This window comes from Malaclemys terrapin, chromosome 1, assembly GCF_027887155.1.
Source record: "Malaclemys terrapin pileata isolate rMalTer1 chromosome 1, rMalTer1.hap1, whole genome shotgun sequence".
Classification (NCBI taxonomy): Eukaryota; Metazoa; Chordata; order Testudines; family Emydidae; genus Malaclemys; species Malaclemys terrapin.
The window spans coordinates 125153297-125178691 of NC_071505.1; the positions used below are offsets into that span (position 1 = coordinate 125153297).

General features: G+C 42.1%; 2 protein-coding genes across 6 annotated transcripts in view; both read right to left on the minus strand.

Annotated features, from left to right (window-relative positions):
- PHF21B (PHD finger protein 21B) overlaps positions 1–25395 on the minus strand; it is a 219981-nt gene that overhangs the window by 160448 nt on the left and 34138 nt on the right. The gene's annotated exons all lie outside the window — the stretch shown is intronic.
- On the minus strand, positions 510–2227 carry LOC128842281 (uncharacterized). Its single transcript, XM_054038172.1, has 2 exons — positions 1483–2227; positions 510–1070 (listed from the first exon to the last, which is right to left on the minus strand). The coding sequence occupies exons 1-2, from the start codon at positions 1784–1786 to the stop codon at positions 601–603; spliced, it is 774 nt and encodes a 257-aa protein (XP_053894147.1). The 5' UTR covers positions 1787–2227; the 3' UTR covers positions 510–600.

Consider the following 25395-nt stretch of genomic DNA (forward strand, 5'->3'; position numbering starts at 1 on the left):
ATGGCCGGGAAAGGTGCATGACACTCACATCTTTAGGAACTCTGGTCTGTTTGAACATGAAGCCGTACACAGGCACCCTGGACAGTAGTAAGGAGCAGTTCAACTATAGGCTGAGCAAGTGCAGAATGTGCTTTTGGACGTTTGAAAGCGCGCTGGCGCAGTTTACTGACTCGGTTAGATCTCAGCACAACCAATATTCCAATTGTTATTGCTGCTTGTTGTGTGCTCCACAGTATCTGAGAGAGTAAGGGGGAGACGTTTATGGTGGGGTGGGAGGTTGATGCAACTCGCCTGGTGGCCAATTTCGCACAGCCAGACAACAGGGCGGTTAGAAGAGCGCAGCAGGGCATGCTGCGCATCAGAGAAGCTTTGAAAGCCAGTTTCATGACTGGCCAGGGTACAGTGTGACAGTTGTGTTTGTTTCTCTTGAAGTTACTCACCCCCTATATATATAAAAAGAAATAAAGTCAAAATTGTTTAAAAACTGTTCTTTATTATTTGTTGCACAACACATTGAGAGAAATCAGAAGGTAGACGGGGTGGGGTGGGTATTGGATTATGGGGGTGGAGGAGGAGGGAAGGACAAGTCCAGAAACCAAATCAAAAGTTCACATATGCCAGCTTTCTGCTGCTTGGGCGATCCTCTGGGGTTGATTGTGTGGGTCCCTGTAGCCTCCCCCCTCGTGTTCTTGGGCATCTGGGTGAGGAGGCTATGGAACTTGGGGAGGAGGGAGGGCGGTTATACAGGGGCTGCAGCGGCAGTCTGTGGTCTTGCTGCCTTTCCCGCATTAGAGCCACCATACAACGGAGCATGTCAGTTTGCTCCCCCATGAGCTTGACCATAGCATCCTGCCTGCTCTCATCGTGCGCGTCCCTCCTCTCTTCGTGTTCCTGTAATGCTTTATGGAACTCCGCAATTGTTTGCCTCCACGCATTCAGCTGGGCCCTATCAGTGCGTGAGGACTGCATGAGCTCTGCGAACATGTCGTCCCAAGTTTGTTTTTTCCGCCTTCTAATCTGGACCAGCCTCTGGGACGGAATAGATAGGGGCCGCGTTGAAACATTTGCACCTGCGGGAGGAGAAAAAGGGAGGGTAATATTTTAAAAGATAGATTTCAGAGAACAAAGGAGACACTTTGGTGTGAGTAAGCCATCACACATGGCCGGGCAACAGAATTCAGCTTGCAGGCAGCCTAGGGGCATGCGGGGTTCTGCTTCTTCTACATTCATTTCAATGCTTTCTAACTGCTGGGCCCCCTTTCCCATAGCAAGCAATGCCCGGTGGATTTGCCATATAAAAGAAGGGCCTGTGGGCTCTCTGGGATGATCACTTCACACACACACACACACACACACACACACCCCCGCATGGCTCCAATGAGGCTCTGAGCAGGGATGAGCCCTTTAAACTAAATGTGAACAGCCCAGCATGGCTGGGTTCCCCGCCCCCCACCACGTAGCTCCGATCAGGCTCTCACTCACCAGAAGTACCTTCTCCAGGGTCATAGTCCGGGAACATGCCTTGGGAGTGGGGGGAGGCTATTGGCTCCAGCGTTAAGAATAGTTCCTGGCTGGGGGGGGGAGGGAACAGATTCCCCATTTGCCGCCTGTGCACTATCCTCCTCCTCCTCTTCATCCTCCAACGACTCTTCCTCCTCGCTCCGTGCAACTCCCCCCTTGCAGGTGTCCACGGACAGTGGCGGGGTAATGGTGGCAGCACCCCCCATAATTGCATGCAGCTCACGGTAGAAGCGGAATGTATGGGGCTGTGACCCAGAGCACCCATTCGCCTCCCTGGCTTTTTGGTACGCTTGCCTGAACTCCTTGATTTTTGTACAATACTGCTCTGTGTCCCTGGAGTAGCCTCTTTCCATTATAGCCCTGGAGACTTTAGCATATGTATTTGCGCTCCTTTTTTTGGAACATAGTTCTGCCATAACAGACTCGTCTCCCCAGCATGCAATGAGATCCAGTACCTCCCGTTTGGACCATGCTGGAGCTCGTCTGCGAATCCAGGACTGCGAGATCTCTTGTGATGGTGGACTCTACATGGTCGCCTGTGATGGTGGACTGTGCTGATGGTCACCTGTGCTGATGGTGACCACAGAGGAAATGAAATTCAAAAGATCCCGGGGCTTTTCCTGCCCACCTGGCTAGTGCATCAGAGTTGAGAGTGTTGTCCAGAGCGGTCACAAGGGAGCATTTTGGGATAGCTCCCGGAGGCCAATAATTGTCGAATTGTCGAATTGCGTCCACAATACCTTTATTCCAGGATTGCGATCTCGATTTAAGCGCTACTCCACTTGCCGAGGTGGAGTACAGAAATCGGATTAAAGAGCCCTTTAAATCGAAAAAAACGGTTTGGTGGTGTGGACGGAATCTTTTTTTTTTTTTAGAATTAACTCGGCTAATTCCGAAATAACAGACTAGTGTAGACCAGGCCTTAGACTCTAACTACACTATATAAAAGCAGTATTGCTAGTTCCAAGAGTCAGCCTCTTCACACCCAATTCCTGAGATTGGCTTTAAAAATCTTGAGATTTTTAAACATTAATACATTTGGGAAAAACAACGAGGAGTCCAGTGGCACCTTAAAGACTAACAGATTTATTTGGGCATAAGCTTTTGTGGGTAAAAAACCCACTTATTCAGATGCACAAAAGCTTATGCCCAAATAAATCTGTTAGCCTTTAAGGTGCCACCAGACTCCTCGTTGTTTTTGTGGATACAAACTAGCACGGCTACCCCTCTGATACTTAATACATTTGGGGTTCTTTTTATTTGCCTTCTTGTTTGCTGAGCCTTCTGGATGCACTTGGGTTGCATTTTTTAGCTTCTTTCCACAACCCTGTGAGCTAGAAACGTTCTTTTTTTAAATGAAAGCTGAGATTCTCACCTAATCACTTGTCTCCTGGAGCTGAGGCTTAAAGCAAAACATCCAATATCACAAGAGTCATGAGAAAATTATGAGTGTGGCTACATGGTCAAAAGTATGCATCAAAGAATATTGCGGTGCTGTAAATTAATTAGACCTGAGTTCAAATCCTGATTTAGGTCACAAGCAGAAACAAGTGTTTTGTCTCATCCTAGTCTCCATAAGTCCACATAGCAAAACTATCAACACAGTTTGGAACAAGTATCAGTCTCTGTTCAGAAGAGCCCCACAACAGTAATAATAGGGTCCTGCCATCGTGACAGTGATGCACTACTAGCACGGCCATAAAGGAGGAAATCTGCAAAGTGCCAGCCTAAATTAAGCTTGGCTCTTGCCAGTGTTTCACTCTGACAAGTACCAGGCCTGCTTCCAAATTACAAACTACAAAGATGTGCACTTCTGCAAACGAGAGAAGTGGGAAAAGGTCTCTGGAAATTCCTGTACTGGAGCCACCTTCTTTGATATGCTCTGTGCTCCTCGCATCCTTCTACTGCCAAGTCACCAAAGCATTTGATTGTGCAGTGCATTCCATGCTTCTTTATAATAGGGTGAGTAGTTCTGACACAAAATGAAGAAGAAAAACTCACAACACTAAGTCGGTGCTGACATAGATCAGCCGAAACTTCTCCAAATGAATTTAGGTGATCAGTGAGCTGTGATGGCATTTCTTCTATTTCTAGTCCTGCCAAAAGCTCAGATTAGAGACACTCACTCTCTGAATTGACCCCGAGTACCTAGTGCAATGAAAAAAGCTGGGTTTTCCCCCTTTCTCACACAACATTCTCTCCCAGCTAATCCTGCGTCCAGTGCCAATATGACACACAGTAATAAATGCACAGGAGTGTCTGATGGCAAATCAGCAAATTCAGACAGAAAGAGTTACTAAATTCAGTCTGATTAACCAATACAATACATTCTAATGACCAAGTAGTGTGGACCAATATTTACCAGTGCATGCAGTTGAGCTGATCAGAATACAGAACCCTTCTTTGTGCATAGAAGAGATAGTCTGTTATCATACCGCAGCTTGTCTTTCACACCACATGCACCACTTACTACATAACGGAAGCAAAGCTTAGCAATTTTATTCAGCCGCTCTGCCACAAAAACTCAATTTAAAAATGGCATTATTGTAACTTGTGGATATGGATCCCATTAACTAGCTCCTTGTCACTTCCCTGAAGCACCATTTCTTCACATTTAAGTTACAATTTTTGTGGGAGCTTTCCCCCCCTGTATTATCTCTGACTAAACTTTTTATCTGCTTCACTGTACTTTCTCCATCCCTCTGGCATCTTGAGGCCCAGAGATGTTGTCAGAAGACTGCTTGCTCACAGGACATGCAGGTCTTTGCCTGCTGCAAAGGGGGTCTCCCAGTGTACAATGGCAGCATAAAGCCAAATCATTGCTTTCCAAGGCTCTCCACAGGTAATAGATGCTAAATATAGAGCTGGTTTTCAAACCTGCAGAGGTACTTTCAGCTCAACAACAGATGATTTCAACCCACCTAAATGTGAGATGGGAGGATTACTTTTTGCAAGCCTGTCCTCTGCTATCCAGGTATTTATATCATACTCATCTCCATATCATCACAGAATGTGAGTGTTCCCTGAAGCACTTGACTGTCTCCCTAGTCTTTTGAAATAAGAGATGGAATATTGACCAATGCAAGGTACTGCACTATTGTTAAAGTTCTGCCAGCATTTCCATTCAAAACTCACTTTTATCAGGGGTTTATAGTTCAGCTATTTAAAAACAAATCACTATGCATTAAAACGAGGGAAGCAGCATCAGTCCTGCCAAATATTAACTTTATCATTTTGCAGGTGAGGTAGTGTAAAAGAAGTACAGATGTTTATTTTAATATATTCACATACTTCAGTACAGTACCAATTGAAAAGGGTACTCTGTACAACCTGGCCCCCATTCAGTCTTTACGCTTCACTCTGTCAAGTCCCCACTGGTATAGTGGCCCACAGGCTGCTATCTTGCCTCAGAGCCATCCACCAAGGTGATGATTTGTCTCTCCACCACACCTTAAATTGAGAGATCAGCCAGACCCAAGATTTGGGCTGTGATGTTTAAAATCCTTATCACTTTTCTATGGCCACAGATCTGTGATGGTACAGTTCTGTTGTGCAGAAAAGATTTATATGAGGTATTTTCATGGGGATGAAATGTTTGCTTACTATTTATATTTTACTCAGCTCAGTCACAGAATCACAGAGTCCTGCACAGCTGGGTTCAGGTTGGTCACATCAGGATGGGGAAAGGGCAGGGGTGCAGCAGGCAGAATCAGCATTATGTGGATCCATCAGCCATTGCTCACCACAGAATGGGAGCACAGGGGTTATGGTGGCTACAGCAGCTTTTGGTTTCCTGGGATGAAAAGATTCATAACCTCCCTTCTGCTCCCACTGATCTCCTGGCTACTTGGGCTTGGCACGAGAGGCAGGATGGAATAAAAATATAATGGGAAAAAAATAATACATGGGGTGATGTGGACTGAACAAAATGACCTTAGCATTTTAAAAGGGTTTGTATTCACCTAAAAATAATAGGTTAAAATAAGTATTATTATTTGCATTAATAAATAATAATAATACTTTCTTCTTATCTAGAGATTTTCATCAGTAAACCTCAAAGCATTTTACCCAGGGAAGTAAATATAATTATCCCCATTTTACATATGGGGAAACTGAGGCCCGGGGAGGTGCAATGACTTGCCCATGGTGATCAACAAGCCAATGGTAGAATGCAGAAAAGAACCCATGTCTCCTGAGCCCCAGGCCAGCACTCTATACACCAGACCACACTGCCCACCCTTAGAATATTAAGAATGAAAGAATTTTTAAAATAAAATGCATTTAAATTTTAAGCTCTTTGGACATAGGGTCTGTCTCATATAGGTTTATACAGTGCCTAGCACAATGATTTTGACTGAGTTTCATAGATGACTCCGTAACATCAATAATATGGACCACTGATGTTGTTTGCTTACTATTTATATTTTACTCAGCTCAGTCAGTGAACACTTGGACAAGTCAGTGTCACTTTTCTATTTATAGACTGTTTGTCACGCACTAGCATAATGCTGTTGTGTTTCAGTACTGTTGTGCACCACCCTTCAGCCCTGTGGGGGAATATTTAGACTCCAGATCTTTAAAAAATATCTTTCATTAAAAATAAAACAGTACATTCATCAAAACTGTTTGATTTGTATTAAATTTTAGAAAACTTTTACAAATATTGGGGTATGGGGGAGAAAGATCAAAACTACTTGATAGAGTCTATTTAAAAACAAATATAAACATGAGAAGTTATTTGATTCTTTAAAGGGCATATACTGCATCAACCTTAGTTTAAGAATTATTATTATATCCAACATTACCTGATTCCCAAATCATCTATCTGTTGCACTTCCATGCTCTATGTACGTGAAGTCAATCATACATATTTTATTGTTCCCTTTGTTTTTATACAATTTTAATTTTTAAAAATCTGAAATATGCGATTATTAATTTAGGTAAGGAACTGTTAGAATCTTGTGTGATTTTTGATGTCACATACACTTTCCTAAGGAATTTTAAAAGAAATCGAAATAAATTAATAAACATACCATACTACAGTGAATAAAAATCCTTATCCTACAAACATAATTTAAAAAAAACGTTAACGATCCAAAACTCAGTAATAGACTACATATTACGACTAAGTACATAATGTTTTCACCTCTACTATATACTAGTTAAGGCAAAGCCTTATGGAAGCATTTAACTTCACTGAAGTGAGTAGCCCAGTTACTTTGATGGGATTTCTCGGATTCTTAAAGTTAAGCAGATGTATAAGGGTTTGTAGGATCAAGGTCTGAAGGTCTGTGTACACTGCCCGCAGTGCGCTGCCCTGCAACTACCGCATGTGGATGTTATAGGCACGAACGAAAAGGTTATTTTGACTACATTAATATGAACTAGGAAAATTTTAGTCCATGCCGATAGTGTCCATACAGGATAGTTACAGTGCAGCTCTTCGGTGCACACTGCTATTTCATACCCCTGTAGTCTGAACTGTGGGGCAGTACAGACGTAGCCTTAGTCTATACACAGCAATAGCTCCTCCAGAAATCATTGGGTGTGCAGGATCAGGATCAGGCCCGGACAAATTACAAAACAAACAATACAATCTAAAACTCTTCGAAAATAATGCACTTCCTCATTCACGTACCATGATCGGAGTGAAAACCCACCAGAATTCAAGGGCCTGATCCAAAACCCACTGAAGTCAATGGAAAAATTTCCCATTGACTTTACTGAGCTTTGGAATGGGCCTGTAAAGCAGTGTTAAGAAATGAAGCTCCCCATTTTGCTTTAGTTGCTAGTGATGTCCTCAACTGTGCTAGGGAACACACAGGTCCAAACCTGACAGTTAAAATCACTTCAGTTCACATTTAAATAACATTGAGACTAGGAGTGAAAAGCCAAAACCCTGATTCTGAACATTCATGACCTTTGAAAAAACATGGGTCCAGATCTGTATCCAAAACGTGTAGCTAAAGCCCATTTCAGGTGAAGACTTACACAAACCAAAACTAGAAAAGGAATTCTAAGAGTGCTGAGCGGATTATCTTTTCACATATACCTGTTTTATATTGGTGTAACTCCATTCATGTCAATGGAGTTACTCCTGACTAACATCACCGCAAGTGAGAGCAGAATCACTCTCTCCATCCGTATCTTAAGCACAATGGGTTAGATCCTGAAGATGTCTTGTAGCCAAGTGTGTCACCGTGTGCAGCAATCCATGTGTAAAACAAGTGCAGGGTCTTGTTCTACTTGTTAAGTTTCCTCAGATTTTGTTGGTATGTGTTTATTAAGCATAGGTCTCCATGTGTTTAAGCATAGTTTTCCAATGTTAACAGGGATCTCACAAAGTATTTGTGTTGAACCCTGACAAATCAACTGGAAAAAAATATTCAAAATCCAAGAGAAACTGGAAAAATATTCAATGCAGATTATGGGGTGCCACAGCAACATAGCCAATATACCAACAGCCTTACCATGACACAGCCAAGAAGGCAACTCCAAAGTTGCCAATGTAACTGCCTGTGCAGCTTGACCAAAATATTTAAAAGAAAAGCATCCAAGCTTTGAGTGCCATCAAAAGCAGAAAAGGACTATAATATTATGCACTTCTAGAGCATGTTCAAGTTTGGATCTTAAATCTCTTCACAAATATTAATTAATTAGCGCTCTCAACTTCCTGTGAGGGAGGTATAATTATGCTTGTTTCAGAGATCAATAAACAGAGTGGCTTACTCACGATTATACAGGCGCGGTTTAACTGTCACTTGAAGTCAATGGAAAGATAGATTCCCATAGTCTTCAATGGAAGCTAGCTTGGGCCCAGAGTGAGCGAGCCACAAGGCAATTGTACCCTGGAGTCCCGAGTCCCTAATGTACTCTAAGCATTAGACAGCACTTCCCAAGGGCTTTTGTAACATTTGTGAATGGAGGTTCTAAAGCCACAGGGCCTCAAGTTAGTAAGGTGTATGCCTTGGTACGAAATGAAAGTCAAAGATACTCACTACAGAACTGCCATTCACACCAGGCTGTCTTCATAGAATCATAGAACTGGAAGAGACCTTGAGAGGTCATCTAATCCAGTCCCCTGCACTCATGGCAGGACTATGGTAATTATTATCTCTTATCTACCCCCTGGTTCTCAACTGGGGGTATGTGTACCCCTGGAGGTACACAGATGTCTTCCACAGGGTACATCAATTCATCTAGATATTTGCCTAGTTTTACAACAGCCTACATAAAAAGCACTAGTGAAGTCTGTACAAACTAAAATTTAATGTAGACAATGACTTGTTTATACTGCTCTATATATTATACACAGTAATGTAAATACAATATTTATATTCAAATTGATTTTATAATTATATGATAAAAATGAGAAAGTAAGCAATTTTTCTGTAACAGTGTGCTGTGACAGTTCTGAATTTTTATGTCTGATTTTGTAAGCAAGTAGTTTTTAAGCGAAGTGAAACTTGGGGGTATGCAAGACAAATCAGACTCCTGAAAGGGGTACAGTAGTCTGGAAAGATTAAGAGCCACTGATCTATACAATCCCTGACAGGTGTTTGTCTAACCTGCTCTTAAAAATTTCCAATGATGGAGATTCCACAACCTCTCTAGGCAATTTATTCCAGTACTTTACCACCCTATTTTTCCTAATGTCCAACCTAAACCACGCTTGCTGTATTATAAGGCCACTGCTTCTCGTCCTATCCTCAGAGGTTAAAGAGAACCATTTCTCTCCCTCCTTCTTGTAACAACCTTTTATGTACTTGATAAAATTTTTGATGTCCCCTCTCAGTCTTCTCTTCCCCAGACTAAACAAACCCAATTTTTTCAGTCTTCCCTCTTAGGTCATGTTTTCTAGACCTTTAATTATTTTTGTTGCTCTTCTCTGGGCTTTCTCCAATTTGTCCACATCTTTCCTGAAACGTGGCGCCCAGAACTGGGCACAATACTCCAATTCAGGCTATATCAGCGTGGAGTAGAGAGGAAGAATTACTTCTCGTGTCTTGCTTACAACACTTCCTCTGAGAGCATGCGCACAGTATTAACTTTTCATTAAAAAAAGATAATTTTCTTATGGGAGGGAAGTATGAGGGAATGTACTTCTCATACTGTCAGATGGAACAGATCTTGAGAGTGGGGAAACTGGCACTTAGACTCCCACACAGACAGATTCTTCCAAAGAGAATCTTTCTAAAGCGGGTCAGTGTTGCAAACAGGTGTCTAAATGATTCTGAATCCTCCCCCCTCAACAAGTATTGTGTGAATACACACTAAGGCACTGAGCCTGTCTTCCCTGTTCCCAGAACTCCCACAATTTACGCGCTCATTGGGAGGTCTGAGTGGCAAGGAATTCAGAACTGCAAGCTCCAGGTAGTCCAGTGCCAGCCAGTTTGGGGCGAAACGTAATTTCCTATAAGAGTGAACATTTCTGAGTAGATATTGAAAAAAACTGGCCTCACCTAATGCCTATTATTTTACTGAGCTGCTTGTAGAAAAGAAAAAAAATCTATTTTCCTTTCTTAATCCCAAATGCTAATTAACTGAATAAAAGAGGTTTGAATTCTACACACACACATACACACACACAAAAAAGTCACAATGGTGTTTAAAATACCCTTCCACTATACTGTGCATGAAAAGACAACATCTTAGCATAAATATTCCCCTTTGCAAATCAAATAACTCTTTGAACACTTCACTGTAATTAATTGATACATTTTGGCACCCACAGCACCAGCCAAAAAAAAAAAAAAAAAAAAGAGAAAAAAAGTGGACAAACAGCCTGAATCCTAACAAAGACCATAGAAAGCCTGGCTGGGGGTAGTCTTTTCTTCTTGTACATGCTGTATTTATTCTGTCTGCACTCACCCTTGGTCCTAAAAACAATGGACCAATTTCCATGGCAAAGGACACATAGGGAGATTTTATAGAGGGAATATTTGTCTTCCAAACCTCTTCTTTCAAAATGTTAGTGCAAGAGGGCTTGGCAATTAGGCATGGCAAAAACAAACCAAAAAACCCAAGCCAACCAACCAATGGTATGTTCTAATGATCTTTTCAGAACTGAGACCAAAAAGCTGGAGCCCTATTTGCAATGCTTACTCACTCACATAATTGGAGTAAGATTTGCAGGATTAGGTCCTTCGCCATCAGTGAAAGTCCCATTTTGGAGGCTATTATATTATGCAGAACTATTAGGCTGTTAGAGAGAACCTGCAAGTTGCAGCTGCAGTAATCATACTAAAGAACTATTACACAGACAGATATATTACCCTGTCATTGAGTCTGTTTTGCAGTTCTACTCAGGCTTTTCTTTACATTAAGATAGTTAGAAAGGGAAAGCTCTAGGTTTTAATCAGCCTAATGCAACTGGCGGTTAAGAGGGTCACATAAAAACAAAAGTAAGTTAAGGATTCTTTTTTGGCCAACTTTTAATTAAAGGAAGGGGAGATGAGTTTTGAAATGGGAATGAAGTGAGCCCTGTGGGGACATGTTTGGGACAAAAAGCTCAACACTTATGCAATGCCTCAATGCACCAAGAATGGGAAAGGACAACTACTGCCAGGATGCAATGCCGACCTGATTTACTACAGCTTCTGCTTCAAGTGGTCGTCAGAGCAAGTTCAGGCACGGTTCATCATTATTATTTCATCAATTAAATGCACTATGCTCAGCTGGCATCCAGTGAAGTAGGCTGTCACAGATGCATCCAAATCCAGGTCAAAGGGGGTCTTTGTTCTTCCAAAAAAAAAAAAAAAATCCACTGTGGAATGAGATGCTTCATGCTAATCAAAACAGAAATGATGGAAAAACAAAACCTTACGATCTAGCGAAGTTGACCAAGGGGAAAAGAAAGCATCTTTTTGTCTCTCTTGTTATTCACTGGAAGCACTTTATCTTCTTGGTTCAAAAAAAGTTCCATTAGGCAGAAATGTAAGGCTCGGCAATATTTCAGCAAAATGCCCTTGCTGAAAAAGGAAAGGAAGGGGTCCTAGGCACTTGAGTTATTTTTGCCCCCTGCCCCGAAATAGTTATTTCTGAACGCAACAAACACAAGGGCGAATGAAGCTTCTCGGCCTCTGGAATGCACTCAAGATTTCACCTGATCTCAATGCCTCTGCTACAGATGGTTTTGATGTTCCCAGGTGCAGATACAGGTCTAGTGATCTCAACAGATCCAAAACACACAGAGTGCTCTTTGGGTCTTAAGCAGCCATCTGCAACTCTCCTTTATGAGCCACATCACTACAACTGAGACTGTGGTGTTGCTGCTATTTTTGAAATATACCTTTCTTTTACTCCAGAATCTATTTTTAATCTCATGAACAGATAAGCGACTGGTCAGCTCTACTGGCCTTTGAAATATAGTGGCTTTGCAGCTGTTAAATGTTAGTTTACTGTCCACTCAGAAGTACAGATGGTGATTATTTGAATCATCCAATAGATCAGGGGTGGGCAAACTACGACCAGCGGGCCACATCCAGCCCGCTAGCCGACTTAATCCGGCCCTCGAGCTCCTGCTGGGGAGCAGATTCTGGGGTTTGCTCCACTCCTGCGCTCTAGCCGGGGAGCAGGGTCGGGGACTGCTCCATGCGTGTGTGCCGTGGCTCCCAGAAGCAGTGGCATGTCCCCTCTCCAGCTCCTCCTATGTGTAGGGGCAGCCAGGGGGCTCCTCATGGTGCCCCCGCCCCAAGCGCCACCCCCGCAGCTCCCATTGGCTGGGAACTGCGGCCAATGGGAGCTGCAGGGGCTGTGCTTGCAGACGGGGCAGCGCGCAGAGCCACCTGGCCGCACCTCGGCGTAGGAGCTGAAGCGGGGACATGCCGCTGCTTCTGGGAACTGCTTGAGGTAAGCACTGCCTGAAGCCTGCACCCCTGAGCCCCTCCCACGCCCCAACCCCCTTCCACAGCCTAATCCCCCTCTTGCCCTCCAAATCCCTCAATCCCAACCTGGAGCACACTCCTGCACCCCAAACCCCTAATCCTCAGCCCCACCCCAGAGCCTGCACCCCCAGCTGGACCCCTCATCCTCCCAGGTGTCCCAACCCCCTGCCCCAGCCCTGATCCCCCTCCCGCCCTCCAAACCCATCAGTCCCAGCCTGGAGCACCCTCCTACACCCTAAACCTCTCATCCCTAGCCCCACCCCAGAGCACGCACCTCCAGCCAGTGCCCTCACCCCCCACCCACCCACACCCTGAATTCCTCATTTCTGGCTCCACCCCAGAGCCCGCACCCCCAGCCAGAGTCCTCACCCCCTCCCGCACTCCAACCCCAATTTCGTGAGCATTCATGGCCTGCCATACAATTTCCATACCCAGATGTGGCCCTCGGGCCAAAAAGTTTGCCCACCCCTGCAATAGACTGTGCAGTTTTTGAAGGAGTTAGGCAGATTTCTGTACACCAAACGTTTATAGATTTGGAACCAAATTCTGTTGGTTTATACAATGGATATTCTCATTTGTTCCAAGTCATTATGTCTATGGCTTCATACTACATTGATTGTAAGGCTAGGGGAAAAATACGTTTTCTTTTCATTGGTTATCTGCTGACAAATAACTTAGAGAATTTTTCACTTGACCAAAGCTCAAAGAGCCGGGAAGCTCTCCATCTGAGACTGGAGGATTTCTCTCCTCTCTACTTCAGAAATTTAAATCAGAAGTCATTTCAGAAGAGGGGGGGGAGGAGCAATTCTCATGTATTAGCCAATAACAAAGATTTGAAAGACACGGGAGCCAGTAGGCATTTTTAAACTAGAAGTCTGTCCCACACCACTGACAGGACAGTGTTAGATCATGAGAAGTGGCTTCATCTGGACTGCTATAGAAGAAAGGCAGGTCAAAGAGGCCCCATTCTGCACTGTGAAGGATTATCGGTATTAGCTGCTTGAAAATATATATCAATACAGAAAATCACAATAATCAATAATTGTTCCAAGCCTAATTGCCAGCCATTCTCCACTCATACCACTGCCAATATCATTAATAAAAAGCATAACAGGTCTGATCCTTCTCCCATTGAAATCAATACCTAAACTGCCAAGTAGATCAGGCTGCAGGTCATAGCAACATGATATTATTATTCTTCCACTCTTTTTCTTTTACACAAACTCCTAGTCAAAGATGGCACTAACTGCAGAGCTTTGCTTCTGCTATTTACAACGTCGCTATAGAGCCAGATATGGCAGAAGAGGTTGGACAAAATGAAATACTGGTAGTATATAGATTTCCAATATTCAGAAATAATAATTCAGAATCACAATTATTGCATTTCTATAGCACCTTCCATCCTTGGATCACAGAGCACTCACACATACATTAATTCTTTCAATCAAGTAGATAAGTAACATTATCCTCATTTTACAGAATAGGAAACTGAGGTCCAGAGAAGCTATGTGACTTGCCCAAGGTCACAAAGGAGAGCTTGGTCCAACAAACCCATTCACATCAATGGGAGGTCCATAAGGGCGGCCTAACTTGCAAGATTAGGCCTGAAGACTGTAGCAGAACCACGAATAGGCTGTAGATCAGTCAGCAAGACCATTCTTCCTCTCAGATGTGGGTTCAATCATACAGTCCTCCCTCAGTCTCTATAACTCAGGCAAAACATAATGAGAATTTTGCCTAAGCAAGGCCTACACGGTTTGACCCATTGCTACTTGGATGAGTAAAGGTAGATCAGCCACTTCTTTCACCTTGTCTCATAAAGAGAAGAACAAGAGGTTCCTCAAAGAAACTGAAAGGAGGCAAATTTTAAAATGACATAAGGAAATACTTTTTTTTACATGGCTTACAAATAAGCCCGTGAAACTCACCGCCAAAAGGTATCAATAAAGCCAAAAGCTTAAAAAGATTCAAAACAAGATTGGCTGTTTATACAGATAATGTTAATTTCAAGAGCTATAATAGTAAGGATTTAAAAAAAAATTAGGAAAGGATATCAACTCCCATACTTCAGGGCACAAGCCAATCTCTGATGGGGATTAGGAAGAAACTCCCTCTGGGAAAAAGTGATTCCATAACTGTCCTACTGCAGGGTTCCTGGCACCTTCCACTGGAACAGCTGGTGCTGGCCACTGTCAGAGACAGGATACTGGACTAGATGGACCTCAGGGCTGATCCAATATGGCAATTCCTAGGTTTCTAAAACTATTCAGTAATAACAAACAGCAAACAAGATGCTATAAGAAACTATTCATTTGTTATGTGTACACTTACATTTAGAAATGCTAAGTAACTCTGGGCCCTATCACCCCCTTCTCTCCCATGAGTGCAGTTATCCAGATATACCAGCCCAAGAGCAAGGAACAGGAGTGGTGCCGCCCCCACATCATCAGTCCTTCCTGACTATGTATAGGATCAGTGGGGTTCAGGATCCATGCAGGGAGGAGGTTGCTGGGTCAAGTGCACAGTTACTATGCTAGAAATATGATTAATTATTATGAACTTCTGTTATATTAGTACCAAGAGGCCCCAGCTGAGATCAGGGGCCCACTGTGCTAGACATGGTACAAACACATAAGAGACAGTCCCTGCCCTGAAGAGCCTGCAATCTAAACAGACAAGACAGATGCAGGGTGTGAGGGGGAACAGAAAAGTGAAGTGACTTGCCTGAGGTCAAACTGCAAGTCAGTGGCCAAGCCAGGTTTAAAACCCTGGGTTTAAATACTGGTTCCATTTAAGCCAAAGGAAGCTTTGCCATTGACTTCAGTGGAGCCAGGATTTCATCCCAACTGTGGGGTAGCTGCAGGGACAGAATTGTCCTGGGTTAGTTAAAGCTGACCCTGTCAGCACTGGTTTACCCACCTCCTTCCTCCCATTTGTTGGCATAAAACATAGGTGAATGCTTCAAAATATGTTATGCCCTCCTATACATTTGTGCAATACTATGCTATATAATCTAAACTATTTTACCATACACACATCCTTGAAACGGGGAAAAAATTAGGACATTTAATAAGATCTATGCTACTGTTCACTTCGAAGATGTGAAATTATCTGATGGATTCAGAGATTAACTTTTCTGTTCCCTTTAGAACTAAGAACTACAAATCATCAAAGGATGCTGGGAGCTGTAGTCTCTCTGAAATGTGCTGTTGCTTCCAGACAGCGTCCTAGCAACTCCTTACCTTTTTTGTGTCACCTCCCAAGAGAAACTACAGCTCTCAATATCCCTTGAAATGTTATAATTGCTCTATTGTATCCTGCTCACCATCACACTATCTAAGCACCTCAATGGTATGTTACTCCCAAAGGCTCCATGCACATTGCAAATTGAACGAGATCCAAAAAGTGACTTGAAGAACCAAAACTTGAAAACCAGTACAGGTTAAACAGTTGGTTTCCTAGGTAGGAAACCTAGGGTTCCAGAGTAGTTTAAAGCAACCACTTAAAATTATTTCCCTTCAAAACATAGGCCTGCACAATAGGGTTAACCAAAGTGGATTTTAAGTTTACATCTTGATTAACGTTTCTTAACATGACCCAAATTTTAATGTCAATGGGGTAAGGAGGGTATCAACGTGGGGTTTGATACAAAACCCCTTAAAGTCAATGGGATTATCTTCACTGGGCTTTGGATCAGGCCCATAATACACACTACTGCAGGTCCTAATCTACAGCATTTATTCAAATAAAGCCTTTGTGAAAATTTTGCTCAAGAAAGATCAATCCCTACTTGGCTAAGACAGTCACTACTTCAAGTAAGCAACCTAGTTACAGCTTGCTAGAGTCCTGACCAATCACAAATGCCAACAGAGGTAGCGCATAAGATAGGGGGGCAACATGTTTAAAAAAAAAAAAAGTCAAACCATGATTATTTTGTATTAATATCAAAGATTTTCATTGGTCAGCTATGGCTCATTTTTAAAAGATTACTGAGTAGTTAAAACCAACTTTCAATCCAGACTTTATTTGTGGATTAAATATTGGTGATTTTTTTTTTTTACATACAAAAGCAACTATTGCACATAGTTCAATTCTCTCACATAAAATCAGTTTGCCACACATATAAAAATAGATTATGACACATGTAAAAACATCCTGGCCCAAACCACCTTAACTGTGCTCTACAATGACACCATGAGGGGAAAAAAATAAACCAAATGATTATATCTTTAAAAAATCAATTTAACCAAATCTGGTACCACAAACAATAAAATGTAGTACTGATAACTGTATGGTTATTGCATGACGTCACTACAAAGCAAAGTTAATGTTGCCTGGATACCTTAAAAGTTGTATTTACACACCTTAACATGTTTGGTATATTTTGAAGCTTCACCTTAACTCTGAATTTGTTTGTTTCTGGGATAATTACGACAGCCCTATAATATTTTATTTCTTTGAAACAGATCCAGTATTACTACACACATTTTCCTGCACTGTATAATGCTAACATGACTAATAGGTATAAATGTATTGAACTTTGCAATATTTTAACAGACATCTTTATCTTTAGCGGTATTTAAGTCAATGGTAACTGCACACATACATCCAAGGACACTAAGGGTACCTAGAGCTTGATCTTGGCAGTGGTCCTTTTAAGTTTCATAAAAACAAAAAAACAGCAACAAAACCCAAGGGATTCTCAGTTCACAGTCCACTGCTCAGGGTTTTTCAAACTTCCCAACAAAGCAGGTTAATGATAAAATGCCAGCCCAAATCTGAATATTCTGCTTTTTTGTCAATTTGCCCAATGAACTGAATATTATTTTTTAAAATCAAATGAATAGTTTAGTTCTTATTAATCTTGTAAAAGTAAAAAAAAAAAAGCAAAAGCCAATTAAAGAAAGGGTCTTTCAAATATTTTAGGAGAAGTATATATTTTTTTAATCAGCTGCAAATCTACATATTAAAACACATTGGAATTGTAAATTAAATATATGTTAAGTGGTCAGCAAAATGGCTCCAAAAGTAGCTATTCCCATCTCCTGAATGAGTATACTTAAGTAATAGCCCCTACTGTTGTTGGCTCTATGTGCAAATAATGGACTGTAATTCAAGGTATTCACCATGAGCAGAAGGCAAAGTCATAAAATGGCATTTAAGATACATTATCAACCAATAAAGCCTACAATATAGGTGATTATTGGCATGAGAAATGTCCTTTAACAAAAATCCTGTTTTAAATTACAAGACTTTTTCCAGCAGTCTTTGTTCTGTCTATCTGTCTATCCATCATAACTCAGTCAGTTTTAATGCACCCATCTCAGTAGTATTTAATACTAAGAGAGAGACCACTGGCACCATAGGGTACCAATACCGATACCTGGCAAACAGCCTGAATGTCATCGTGGGTTTTTGTAACATGTAGGGAAAGCTCACAGGAAATGAAAGCTGGCCAGTTAGCTTTCCTAAAGGGAGTTCTAATTCGAGATTATTCCAAATGTGTACTATTTATCCATTAGGTCTCCAATATGACAGGAGAAGATGTATTGCATTTCTGCTCAAACAAATGGCATATACCCAGCAGACCTTAATAGTTTTTACAGATTTATCTTTGGTGTTGTCATGTAAATACATCACCAGGCATGTTTAAAAACTTCTCCTGCTATTTCTGAGCCCAGTAAACACGCTTGCAAGAGTAAGCACCTGAGCGCTGCCTATAGTAGCAGCTAGAGAGGCAAATCTCACAGAGCTCAGTGACTTATCAGGTGATATGGGGGTGCTTTTGTTTTTGGGTGCCAGCTTGAGACACCTTAGAGGAGCCTGATTTTCAGAAAGTGCTAAGCACCCACCTGCTGAAAATCAGGCCCCTTAGAAGCATCTCAAGTTGGGCACCCAAAAATGGAGGGACCCCAAATCATTAGTCACTTTTGGAGATCTTGACCAGCATCTCCTTGCAGTTGTTCCTCACTAAAGTGCCCAATACTCCAATGGCGAAATGCTTCAAAGAGCTCCAGCATGTTATGTGAAGGGTACGTCTTCACTACCCGCTGGATCGGCGGGTAGTGATCGATCTACTGGGGATCGATTTATCGCGTAGACGCGATAAATCGATCCCTGATCACTCTGACGTCGACTCCGGAATTCCACCATGGCGAGAGGCAGAAGCGGAGTTGACAGGGGAGCGGCGGCCATTGATCCTGCGCCGTGAGGACGGGAGGTAAGTCGAACTAAGATACGTCGACTTCAGCTACGCTATTCTCGTAGCTGAAGTTGTGTATCTTAGGTCGATCTACCCCCCTCCTCCCCCAGTGTAGACCAGGCCACAGTGAAAAGGCAGCAGCTGAACACAGCAGCAAAGCAGTTAAAATAAGACACAGAAATAGGTGTCTTTGTCATGCTCTTCAAAATATAAAAGCAACTGAACCATACTATGAACCGCTTGCTAAGTGCATCCTGGCCCAAGTTTTTACAGTCAAGATATGAAACCCTGAAAAAAAGGGGATTGATAAGGGAAGCGCTTACGCAAACATGGGTGCAAATGGGTGTCTATTAAAACTTCAGTAGAAAGAATTAAAATGTCCTGGAAGTCCAGACTACAAAAAGAGCTTCAGTGAATGCAAGGGGGAGGGGGGGTGTTTTTGAAGGACATCCAATGGCATCTGTTCTCCAGCAGATCTTGATAACAAATTGAGATGGCTCTTCTCCACTCTTTTGACAGTACGAAAAGTGCCCAGTCTTTCACTGACCAATTTTTACTTTCACTGTGGTGTTGCTCTCTAGGGACTCTTTATACAGAATCTAGTATGATCACACAAATTGTATTTTCAGAGGTGGGTGCACTTGGAGGAAAAGATAGGGGTTGGGGCTGTTGCTTTTGCTATTTTACTGGTGTGACTGTCCTCTTAGAATTCAAATAAGAACAGAAGGACAAAGCATGCTGTGTCCTAGTATCACTGAGCCGGCTCTTACTGCTCCCTTTACAGCTGGCACTGCTCGAAGAAGCTGGTTTCAGCATAGCAGCTTCACTTCTATTAGCAAAAATGAGCTATATAAAAACTGTATTTGTTAGGGTGACCAGATGTCCCGATTTTATAGGAACAGTCCTGATTTTTGGGTCTTTTTCTTATATAAGCTTCTATTACCCCCCACCCTCTGTCCTGGTTTTTCACACTTGTCTGGTCACCCTAATCTATTAGGACCTGATCATCCTGTATAGGGACCGATTTATTTTAATAAAACAGGACCTAAATAAAAAAGATTCATGAAATCTTTCCTACACCAAAGTAACACTGCTGCCTTAAAGTGTGTCAAGCGCTATAGGAAATTTAGACTCACATTTATTAGCCTCTAGCTGCTATGGCTGAGCAAGACTGGCTTCTCTTTCAGAACGTTACATACACAAACGGAGAGGGATAGTTTATGAGAAAACAGTAGGAGTGCAAGCAGGAATGCACAACTCAATAATGACACAAGGGCTCCTGTCACTTTAACAAGCTCCTACTATAGTGCTATTATCATTCAAAGCTCCTTATCACCCCAAGTGCAAATATTATGACTAGCTGAACATCTACAGTAATCATTGCTGTAACTGTGTACGTATATTTGTGTTTAATATTGAGGGCTGTTGCTGTCACCAAGCTATAAAAACCAAACTAGCATTAACATCAGTACTGTGGATTTGCATAACGCTGACAAGGATAAAGACTGGCACATTGCTTGATGTGCACTACGCAGGCAGCTTCTTGTTGCAGTGCATAACAAATGTCTGACCAAACGAAGGCCAAGATCAGAGGGTTTCTCTGCAGATGCCAACTTGTAAGCGGACCAAATGGAAAGTAGGGCGTAACAAACAAGGGCTGTTCAAAGCTGAAAAGGGTTTGTGCACAGAGATACAAAAGGGGCTTGCTGTAGCCTAAATGTCAACAATCTGGGTAGAAACCAGGTCAAAGGCCCGACAAATTGCTGGTGCTCCACCACCCTGGTGGATACTTGAAATTAGGTAGTGTTACAGTTCTCAAACTACGGGCCTCAATTCGGAATAGGTCCATAAAAGACTTCCTGGAGGGGCTGAGGTTCCATACATTGCCTAGATTTTTGCAGACACAGGTACAGTAGGACAGGAGATAGGTTTTGAAAAAAGGATCTAACAAATGGGTCCTTGGCAACAGAGAGTTCCTGAATTGCATTACAATGGAGTTCCCAAGTGATATGAGTAGCAAGGATGGATTGTCCTCTGGTTAAGGCACTAGACTAGGACTCAAGACTTTTGGTTTCAATTCCCATCTCTGCCACAGACTTCCTCTGACGCTATGGTCATGTCACTTATGACCAATTTTTGCAAAAGTGCTCACAACGCAGCAACACTGGGTGCTGAGCATTTTTGAAAATCTGGCCATTAATCTTTTTGTGCCTCAGCTCCTCATCTGTAGAATGGAGATAATACTTCCATACCTCATGGTGAAAATAAATTCACTGATGCTTTCAAAGTGCTCAGATATTAAAGCAAAGGAGATTATATAAATACTTAGGTAAATAAATATTTATGCCCTCTGATTTCAATATCTCTGAGGATCTGGGCCAGAGTGTCTCTGTAACTACTGGCTAACCGCTATATTTCATAAAACTAGCACAAAGCTATCTTAAACATGCACTGGATTAGTGATTTTGTATCACTGTCCTAGCACGAATGCTCTATAGCGACTTTGGGTCAAATTTATCTGAGGAAAAGCTGGTTGCTTACACCAGGGGTGAATTTGGCCCTTGTCATTAACTAGGCTATGGTCACAAGTGAGATGGGTTTTGTGGTTTCAATTTCTTTCGGAACTAAGAAAGCAGACTGCTCTGTGAATTAGTTCATACTAGGATTACAGAAAGATATATCCATAGAGAAATCACAGACTGTGATTGCCTGCACAACACCTGCTGCATGAATAGCAGGGTGCTACTACACATTTTGAGGGTCTCACTCACCAGCAGGAAATGTATACACAGTAAAAGCAGGAAACTTACATAAGAGAGTAGGGAGATTACATACTGTACCAAAAGCCAGCTAAAAAGCAAAATTAGCCTCATACGGCAGAATTTTACATTGTGGTTTTGCTGTACTGTTAATATCTTGCTTTTCACTGGGACTAAGTTCATTGCTTGGGGAAAAAAATCTAGACAAAGTTGAGAGCCCTCAGCATTGGTGCTAATTTATTTTTTTTACGTGAAGTTAAATCGTAAATCAGATTTTGCAAATTGCTATTCAGATCATTTTCGCTCCTACCAGACTAACTGAATGATTCATAACAGTGGCACGAATCAAATTCTGAAAGGCCAAATGACCCTGTACATTTCCTTGATAACTGGGAAGCAGCATAAGTGAGGACAGGAAGCTTTGAGATGAAAGTTTAAGAAGCATAGGAGGAAACTGAAGCCAACAATGCCTTGTGTTACCACGCTGTGCTTTGTCAAAACTGAGCCAGCAGATTTGCTGTGCTGGAGATGGAGAGGTGCTTTTAAAAGTTCCCAGCCTCAAACTAACAAGCTCTCAGCAAGAAAGTTCTCAGGTGTAACGTACAAAATACTATGCACAGTGGCATATTACATGCATGTTTAAGGTATTCAAGTCTTTTGTGCATGCATCTGTAAGTGTTCAGTGGTAAGATGTAATTGCATCATCTATAGTGACTTCGGATATATCATCCAAACTGAATGATACTAGCACTGGAAGAAAGCTACCTGGGCTGTGTTCCTCATCCGTGTACTGCAACAAATTATGCAGCCAACAGGTAGCTTCACCATTTCTAAATCCTCTTTTTGCATACAGACAGATAGATATAGACTGTGTGTAGGCATCTCTCGGTTTTTTGATACAGCTGGACACAGGCATCATATTGCATCTGGTTCCATCAGGTTGTGTGTCTTCACCCGACTCGCTATCGCCCAGTGTGGCCTGACAAAGCATGATGGGTGTCAAGTCACATCAGAAATTGAAAGGGAAAGAAAGATAGCTCTTTTAAATAACAGGCATCATTCCACTCCTACTGGCATAACACTTTAAATCAAAATTCCCTGAATGTGACAGTAACTGAAATTTAACAAGCCAGGTATTGTACATTGAACACCAATAAATATGTTTTAATATACACATTAGTCAGGATCAGAGCTAATAAGACAGCTGTTATATATTCAATAATTACCAAGTGATTTTTAAAAATAGATTTATTGTGGTTGATCAGCTCTGTATAAAATATTGTAAGACCTGTAACACTGTAGTTAAGGACAATGAAGGAACATTGTCAACTTCAAAAATAATATTTCTGTCAAATTATTTTAACTATCAAGCTACCAGGAATATGTCATCTTACTAAAACTGAAGCAAATCAGTAAAAGAAAACCATTTCCTATTTTTTTAGGTTTGCTTCTTTTGTGCATTTGAATGCAGTTTGGGTCTAGTCAGTTTCAGTGTTTTGTTGATGGCCAGTTGCACTTTCTGTCTCATGCACTAGCAGTCTGGTGTTGCTGTGCTCACTACTCTCCCCTGATGAAAAGACACAAACATCAGCAAGGAAGCAGGGGAAAAAATATTTGTAAAACCTTAATTTTGTAATAAATCAGAATATATTTTTTAAAGAAAGCTCTTTTAGAAATTTTTAATTTTTTAAGTGAGTCAGTTTCAGAGAATTCAAGTTAACAGTGACCCATTAAACTTCAGATTTGTATAAAGATAGATCCAAGGTACAAAATTCAGATTCAGGTTCCGATTTTTGAAAACACTGCCTACAATGGAAGGGTGTTTAAACTGGGTGCTCTTATTTAGCCTAATAAGGGAGAAAAGGGCCTAATTATGCAGTTTGGTTTTGATTTTAAAACTCCATCATTATCACTAGCATTCTCATATGCCTAGATTAGGGGTTTTGATCCAGCCCATTATAACAGGCCTAATATAAAATTTGGATCAATGTGTGAATCCAATTTATGAAAAACCCACACATAATTTTCAGTAGTTAGGACACAGGGTTGCTGTTAGGGCCCATCTCTAATTTTGTAATTCTTCGTTATTAACATAAAACCACTTTCTTAAATCTGAATAAAATACATATTTTATGTACAGGCTTGGATGTATTACTTTTTTAAAATCAGTAAATGTAAACAGATTTCACCATACACACACAGACCAATAAAATTTTTTTCCCATCAATAATAATTGAAATTTAGAGATAGGCATAGTAAAAAAAGTTCTGCTTGAGAATTTATTAGAGTTTGATTTAAGGATATTTACTTCATGATATTGACAATTTGTATTTTATTGTTTATAAAACTTCTTTTGAATCTCAACATCTACTCCAATTAAATAATTGTCCCATTCCACTGCCATAATATCCCACAACTATGAAAAAATTTAAATTGATACTAAAAACCAAAACAGTTCTTAAAACCATTTTTCACAAAATTTAAACAGATAAAATGGTTGAAATTATTAAAAATAAACATTGATATCATTCTAAATTTCACAAAAATAAAAATCAAATTCTGCCAAGCCTATGTATCTGGGAGCATTCAGTGAAACATTTGCCAGAACTGATAGCTACAAATTTATGCTGCCAGCAAGTATGCCATTCTAACCACTTCTTAAATCATTATCAAATAGTTCACCCCATCTGGAGCATATATCTTGGGACAACCAGTTTCATAACTTATACCTGTACGCTGCCAAAAACAGACAGACATTTATATAACAGGAGTTAAAAGATCTAGTTGGTGTACTTCCCTACTTTAAGCCCCTTATAACGCTTGGTTACAAGACTCATGTCTCCCCTCCTTTCTTCCTTACCTAAACTTTGCAAGTCTGTTAATCAATAAACATGCCTTTAGCAATCCCAATAAAGCAGGGGTGGGCAAACTATGGCCCACGGGCCACATCCGGCCTGCGGGACCATCCTGCCTGGGAGGCTAGCCCCCGGCCCATCCCCTACTGTCCCCCCTCCTGCAGCCTCAGCTCGCTCACCGCTGGCACAATGCTCTGGGTGGCGGGGCTGTGAGCTCCTGGGGCAGCGCGGCTGCAAAGCCTGGCCTGACCCGGTCTCTGTACTGCGTGGTGGTGGTGGAGACGGCGGCAGTATGGCCCGGCTCCAGCCAGGTGGCACGGCTGTAGCACCACCAGCCACTGGTGCTCCAGGCAGTGCGGTAAGGGGGCAAGGAGCACGGGGATTGGATAGCGGGCAGGGGAGTTCGGGATGGTGAATGGTGGTGGGAGGGGAAACAGGGGGTTGAATGGAGGCAGGGGTCCTGGGGTGCAGTCAGGAAGGAGGGGGGTTGGATGGGGCAGCAGGGGGCAGTCAGGGGCAGGGGTTCCGGGGATGGTCAGGGGACAAGGGGTGGTTGGATGGGGCAGGGGTCCCGGGGGAGGGGGGCTGTCAGGAATGAGAGGAGGGGTTGGATGGGGCAGCGAGGGTCCGGGGGCAGTCAGGGGACAGGGAGTAGGGGTGTGTGGATGGGGCAGAGGTCCCAGGGGGGCCGTTAGGGAACAGGGGGGATTGGATGGGGCAGGAGTTCTGGGGGAAGGGGGCAGATAGGAGGTGGGGGGTGGGCTACGACCCCCTCCCCTAACCAGCCCTCCATACAATTTACCAAACCCAATGCGGCCCTCAGGCCAAAAAGTTTGCCCGCCCCTGCAATAAAGCAAACATTCTATTTGTCACTTTTGTGTCTTTGCTCCGTACACGTTCATCATGTGAGGAAACCACACAAACACAGTTGGATTCCAAATAACCATGTTTATTAACTATATATAAACACATACAAGGCCTAGCTACACATACACACTGTTGCTCTGTTAGAATCTGTTAGCTTCTGCAATGGAATACAGAGAGGCCCACTAAGGCTGCTCCTAAACTATTTAAAAGGATATTATCCAATTTCTAGTCACAACATTTGCAGCACTAGATCTGCATGAGCATCATTACTTCAATGGAGTCTCTTCTATTTATAAAATCAACAG